Source organism: Chaetura pelagica, unplaced genomic scaffold (genome assembly GCF_000747805.2).
Source record: "Chaetura pelagica isolate M959 unplaced genomic scaffold, ChaPel_1.0 scaffold103, whole genome shotgun sequence".
Taxonomy (NCBI): domain Eukaryota; kingdom Metazoa; phylum Chordata; class Aves; order Apodiformes; family Apodidae; genus Chaetura; species Chaetura pelagica.
Genome location: NW_009953004.1, coordinates 3,806,883 through 3,813,677, shown reverse-complemented (window position 1 = coordinate 3,813,677; position 6,795 = coordinate 3,806,883). Strand labels below are relative to the sequence as shown.

Below are 6,795 nucleotides of genomic sequence, written 5' to 3'. Positions count from 1 at the left end.
ACCCCCGCCCCGGCCCGCCGGCCGGCCCCGCAGCAGGAGCGGGGCTCGGCTCTGGTTCCGGCTCTGGCAGAACCGCGCCCGGGCCCGGGGCAGGGTCCGCAGAACAGCCCGGCCGCCTGCAGCTCTGAGACATCCTCCAGGCAGAAATTAAAAGCAGAAGGGTGCTCCCCTCCCTGGCGGGTACTCCCAGAAATGAGAAAATTATGCCATTTTTGGGCAGGGGGGGGAAAGAAAAAAGATTAATTTTAAAGAAGCCAGCTCTGCTGTGACGGGCATAGGGATGTCACGTATGAGCCACAGCTTCAGCCTCCAGCTGCTGCCTGGAGCTGGCGCCAGCTGAGCAGCCCTGCCTCTGCCACCCAAGTCCCAGCAGAACAGCTTGCAAAGCCCCACCAGCAGGTGCCTGCAGGGCTGGGGTGTGAGCCAGCACCCTGCCTGGGGTGGCAGCCACAGCACTGCACTGTGACAAGGACACACCAACCCACCCCCGGGGTCAGTCTGAGACTCCTGTGTGGCTTCACGAAAGGGACACCAAGGGGAAGGTGCCAGGGTGGCACAGGGAGGCCAAAGGCTGGAGCCTGGCACAGCAGCCAGGTCCTCTGCCAAGGACCATCTCTGACAGAGGGGGAGGGAGGCGAGAAAAGTAAACTGGGGAATTGGCATCTGGGAAAGAAGGGCACAGGCCAGACACAAAGGATAGGAAAGCTGGAATGGGAGGGAGGTGATGGCTCGGTCCAGCAGAGGGTGGCTGCCCACAGACATGGAGCCCCATGGCTCAGGGACCCCACACCGTGAGTGGGGGCAGCTTGGAGACACTGCAGAGCGAGCCACCCATGGCACCCTGCTCCCAGACAAGGGGGAAAAATGGCCTCCAGAGGGGCCTGAGTGAACCTCCTGCACAAAGGCTGGGAGGAGGAATGGCTGTGTCCTCCTGGCATTGCCCTGGGAGGGAGAGATGCTCCCCAGAGGAGGGATGGGTGTTCCCCGCCGTGTCCTCCTGGTCCATGATGCAAAAAGACCATCTCCACGTGCTCCCCACATACACACCAGAGAGATGATGTGACCATAGGGCTCTCCTGTACCACCTAGTGCCTGGAGCTTCCTGTGTCCTTCCCGGCTCTCCCTAGTGCTGGTGGCCCTGGGCCTGGCTGAGCAGCAGGTGGTCACAGAGCAGGAGCAGAGCATCGAAGCGCTGGAGCCGCTGCAGAGCCTGTGCCAGGAGGGGGATGGTGACCATGGCCCCTGAGTAGGTGAAGTGAGCAACGAGCTGCTCAAATCCAGAGATCCGTCCCAGCAGCTGGGGCGTGACCCCCAGCTCCAGTGCCACATGGCTGAAGTTCTTCACACCATTCACGGAAGGGTCCAACAAGAAGGCAAGTGACTGCACCAAGGAATGGGGCAGTTCTGCTACTGGGAGACCTGGGGGGAGCAGCACAGCAAAATGGGGTTAGAAACCAGCCTATCTGCCCAGGATATGAAAAACAGACTCCAGCCCCGTTCCTGAAAAGCAGGTGAAACACCATCCTGCCAGGGCAGGTATCTCCTCCAACATCACCTTCAGAGCTCAGCAGCATAGAGCTGGCTCAGTCCTGGAGAGGCAGGTAACTAGTGACATCTGGGCATCCACCTGCCAACCACCTGCAGACTATTCAAGGGATATCAGAGAAAATCCACCTTGTGAACTAACACCAAAGGCCACGAAAGTCACCTCCACATAGCCATGGTGGACTTCTGGAGGAGCTCCCTTCTCAGATCTGCCTCTCTCTGCTACCCCAATACTTGGAGAACAAAGACAAGGCTGGAAAGACACATACCCTTGGCCGTGCTGCTGATCTGAGTCACAAGGCTCTGGGCATCATCCACCTGGCAAGACAAAGACCAAAGGTTGGTGGCAGTCTGGTGAGAACAGCAAGGCCTGCCTCTGCTCCCAGAACCATCATGGAGGAACAGCACTTCTCCTTCCAGCACAACTACTCCACAGAGCCAGTGGCTTCCCTGGGATGCTCCAGGGCCTCCCAGCAAACTGCTTTCATGAACAGTGACCTGGAGTGAAGCTGTTTGATGCATCTCTCTGCCAAACAAGATGCTAGTTACTGGATGCACTGAGACCTCAGCAGAGAGAGAGGAGGAAGCAGCTCCCCAGACTGCCAGGTCAGCTTTCTGGAGAGCAGGAGGACATGAGCCACTTGAGAGCACATCAGTTAAAGATATAATCATACATTTGATAGGTTGACTATAGCCTTTGGGATGTTTGAAACTACCTCAGCAGTTCACATCTCCATGGCTGATGTCATGAGTGACATATCACCAAACACCTGGCAAATCTTTCTCAGTAATTACCACTTAGTCCCTGGTATTAATGAACCTTTGTCTCCATCCCTAAACATTGGCCAGCCCAGCACCCTGTGCCTGAGCCCTGGGTGTCCAGCAGCAGGTCAGAGGAGCACAGAGGCTGGGGGAACTCACCGGCTGCTCCCCGCTTTCAGCAGTGGGGTTGGGGAAGGTGGGGGGTGGGCGCAGGGCCCCCTCCCGCCCACTGCCCCCGCTCTCCCCCAGGACCCTCGGCGCCGCCTCCTCCGGCCGCTCGCTGCCCACAAAGTCTGCCTGAGTGGAGAACTTCTGGAGGTCCAGCTCGGTGCACTCCACCGGGGCGTGAGGCCACTTGTGCTGCATCTCGGAGGCGCAGGAGGAGAGGGGGGCAGGAGCCTCTGGCTGGCCCTGCCAGGGGGCTGCAGGTGGCAGGACCCCCGCCAGGCAGTCGCTGCAGCCCGAAGCACGGATGAGGGGCTGGCTTTCCAGGAGGCTCCTGCCCAGCTGGGCTTTGGAGGCAGTGCCAACTGCCACAGCTGGGGGTATTTCCATCTCCAGCTGGAGGGAGGGAAGCTGGAGACCCACGGCTTCACCCTCCGAAATGTACTGCGCTGCTTCCATGGGGCCTGAAACCAGAAAGGGGTGGGACTCAGCACAACCCGAAGCCACCAGGCAGAGGCCAGACCCCTGTACCACAGAGCAAAGCCATTTTGGTGCCTTCCTGCAAAGTTTTGAGAGTGGCTGGGCCCTCCCCCCAGTTGCAGGGAGAGCAGGAGCAGGCTGGGGGGGAATCAGGAGCTGGAGGGGCTGCATGGGAGCATTCCTGGTTCAAGGTCTGCAAGTGTTTCTAAGGGTGGTCCTGAATTTCACACTGCTGGGACTCGGACACTGTCCTTCCTGCCTAAGGGCATCTCAGTATGTCTTCTGGAGCCCAGCACCACCCTCCCTCCCTACCCCTGAGAGGAGGGCTGCAGGAGCAGGTACCTTCTGCCTGCCTGTAGCAGTTCTTCATACCCAGGCAGCAGGGACTAGACATCTGCTCCTCACACAGGAATCTGCCAGGTGCCGCCGTGGTTGGGAACGTTGCTCGCTGGCCTGAGAAGTTCTGAGTCCTCAGGAAGACTTGGAGGATAGAGGAGAAGCAGTCTGAGCAAAGGCTTGGCTTGCTTCCCTGGTGTGTCCTCAGCTGTGAGGTATGTCCACCGGCTGGATGCCAGCCTGTCCCAACCCCAGCCACCAAACCCATTGCCCTCTTCCCTAACTAGTCCAACAGCCCTGCTCTGCAAGGAGGTGCTGAACCTTAACCTGCCGCCAGGAAACCCCAGGAAAGAGGACAGCCAGCTCTGGCTGTGGAACAGCCTTCTCCTCCTCCTGACTACGGTACCAAGGAGGAAGGAGGCTCTGCTGGGACTTGGAACAGGCAAAGCACAAGAGAGGTCCTGCAGATGTCGAAATGTGTTTCTTCTGCAGGAGCAGAGGCATGTTTGGGTCACTGTATGCTGCAAGAGTGGCAGCAGCAGGGGCAGCATTCTACATGGCGAGGAGGGGCCACAGGTACGTGTGACTGGCAAAGAGAGAGAACCTCTGCAGGTGTCAACTCACCTCGCTGGCACTGGCTCTTCCAAAACCGCTTGCAGTAGATGATGGAGAGGGCCAGAAGCACCAGTACGATGATGACCAGGGCACTGCTGGTCAGGGCAAGAAGGGCTGTGCCCTGCGGTGGTACAGTGGGGATGGCTACCTTCACCAGGTTTACTCTGGATCGACCTGCAAACACACCACCCACAAAACATTGGAGCCTAACCCCAGGCTTGGGCACCCCCCCTGCCCATTCCTCTCCATGTGTGATGACCATGCCTCCTTTGTCCAGCAGGTCTGTGGGACAGCAAGCAGGATCAGTGAGAGGACGGTGCACATCTGAGCACCTTTGACATGGTCACAATGAATGACTTGGCATGCACCACGCTTTGCCATGTCCTCACCACCCCTCTATCCCAGAGGGCCTTGGTCCCTACAGGTGAGGGACAGCACGTACACTGAGGCTCAGAGGTGGGGGTCTGCTTGGTGCAAGGGATGCACTCCCAGTCCAGCTGCCCGCTGATCCGCGCCTTCCGGTAGAACCTGCCAAGAGAGCAGAGGGTCTCCTCGCCACACAGCCCACGGTGACCCCCAGCAGCCCAGCTACGGGGAGATGGGGTTCATGCAACTCCTCCTGCCCGGTGGGCTGGGATGCCTCAAGGCAGCAGGTCTCACTATTGCTGGCTGAAGCTGCACCCACAGGTACTTTTTCACATCTGTCACCCTCTGGCCAAGGGGAGACATCACTCAAACTGTCTCCCCCATCCCACATCTGCTAAAGTGGGTGCTAGTGATCAATAGCTCCACTAAGCCACAGAAACACCCCAGCCTAGAACCACATCTGGGAAGAGGTTCATAAACCAGAGCCCATTCTGGCTCCTCTCTCAGGAGCCACACTACTGGCCTGCACGTGGTCTGCAGCCCTCAGGCACTTCACAGCAGCCTGCACTTCAGCAGCTCCTTAAACCCATCACCCGAAGCATAGTCTGTCTTCTTTGGGGATCACCAGTGGCACTAGTCATTCATATTCCAGGGCTTAGCCACCTGGGTGTCAACAGGAACAACTCAGGCCTGGAAGGAGTTTTCTTCCACTGCTCGTTCATGGAAGCCTTCAGGTTCCCTTCTCTAGAGCTACAAGGGGGCTATCAGATGGGTCTGATGGGCATGTCATTTATAGTGTCCTCAAGAGGCAGCCTGGGGTTACCAGGGCTCCTCTCAAGTTCTATGTTCTGGGTGAACCCAGACAAACCCCCCACCCACGCCCTCCCTGCAGGCTCCCAGGTGTGCCCATGGCAGCCCCGCGGGACCCGGGTCCAGCCCCACTCACCCTGGCAGGCACTCCCCACAGATAGCGTTGGTCGTTGCCGTGCAGTTGGACTTCTGGACACGGTTGATGAGGGCGCAGGACAGGCAGGGCTTGCAGCCGTGGTGGCCCCAACTGTCCTTGAACTTCCTGGGAGGGCAGGGGACACACTGCGCGTCCCCCCCGCTGCCATCGCCGCAGTCCTGCAGGACACGAGGTCAGTGCGTGCCTGTGGCAAGGAGCCACTTCAGGTCCCAAAGCAATGCCCAAGGGAATGGCACCCCTTCTTGGGGACAACAGGTGGAGGGGTCACTACAAAGGGTCCTCAAGACCCAGCTGAGGGCAGATGCCATGAGAGCAGAGACAGGGATGCCGAGTGCTGCCCAGCCAGGGCCACCGGCAGTGGTTAAGGAATAGGAAAGCTCCAGCAGTGACATGTCCTGGGGAGCATGTCTCAGGGGGACCCCATGCCAGCCCCACGGCTGAGGCTGGGCCAGACCCTCTGCAGCCACGTCCTCTGGTGCCCACCCAGGGCCCACCGGGCCAGGCAGCACAGCTTCACTGCATTACGGGCCAGGAGACTCTCATTTCCATCAGCCAAAAGGGAAGAGGGCACCAAGCAGAAACTTGAAAGCCCTTCCTACCGTCACTGCCACCATCTCCCCTCCTGTCCAGGGTGAGGGAAACTGTTCACTGCCCCTTCCCACCGAGCCCCAGCTCTTCCCAGCATGCCAGGACCCAAGATCATCCTTCCAAAGGAAAGCTGGTAGAGGATTCCCCTGGCACTGTAAAAGCCTCAGTGCCAGATGATTCCTGGTCCTTCCAGAGCAGCCAATTTACCTTGGAAAGCTCCAGTCCAGGCTTGCAGTTGATGCAGGGGGTACATTGCCCATGCTCATCCAGGTACTCACTCTCTTGGCAGGCCATTGGGGCTGGAGAGAGGCCGGGAGCCTGAGGAGGAGAAGGCAGAGAGGTCACAGCCAGCCCCAACATGCTCAAGATGAGCAGACTGCCCTGCTCTAGGCAGAAGTTTCTGCTCTACATTTCTTGTGAACCACAGATGTCACTGTGGCAGGAAGAGGCTGCTCCAGCAGCACAGCATAGGCCTCCCAGCAAGGCTGGGAAGGAACTGCCTGGTTTTGCTGCCTCATTGCAGCACTCATGATGGAGCAAATGAGATTTCATTTCCAGTGTTAAGGCTGACACACTCATTGCTGAGGTCACGATTTGCAGGAGGCCAGAGGACCCTGCCAGCCCTGGCTGTGGGTCTGAGCACCCCAGGCTATGGGCAGAGAGCTCAGTCCCAACGATGTCCCAGCGCCAGCCAGCATGGCTGAGTTGGGTTGACACAACCAGATGCTTGTGACCGGCCGTGGCCCTGGCAGAAGAAGACACACTCCTGTGGTCCCACTGGGCTGGCCCAGAGCCATGTGGGCTGCTCCAGCTCCTGTTCCACACGCATTCCTGATGAGTGCAGGCTCATTTGCAGGCATCTTGGGGGACAAGCACCCACATCCCTGGAAAACACCATCCAGAGCCTTCCCAAGAGGAATGAGCAGCTCAGCTGAAGTTAAGGGCAGAACCTCCCCAGCCCCATGATGAGC

The 6,795-nt window shown here is 58.9% G+C and overlaps 1 protein-coding gene across 1 annotated transcript; it reads right to left on the bottom strand.

The window, feature by feature from the left end:
• Nucleotides 1-1,123: 1,123 nt before the first annotated feature.
• Nucleotides 1,124-6,118, bottom strand: EDA2R (ectodysplasin A2 receptor). Its single transcript, XM_009996634.1, has 8 exons — nucleotides 6,032-6,118; nucleotides 5,216-5,394; nucleotides 4,346-4,431; nucleotides 3,913-4,077; nucleotides 3,295-3,432; nucleotides 2,467-2,936; nucleotides 1,815-1,863; nucleotides 1,124-1,419 (listed from the first exon to the last, which is right to left on the bottom strand). The coding sequence occupies exons 1-8, from the start codon at nucleotides 6,116-6,118 to the stop codon at nucleotides 1,124-1,126; spliced, it is 1,470 nt and encodes a 489-aa protein (XP_009994936.1).
• Nucleotides 6,119-6,795: the final 677 nt, after the last annotated feature.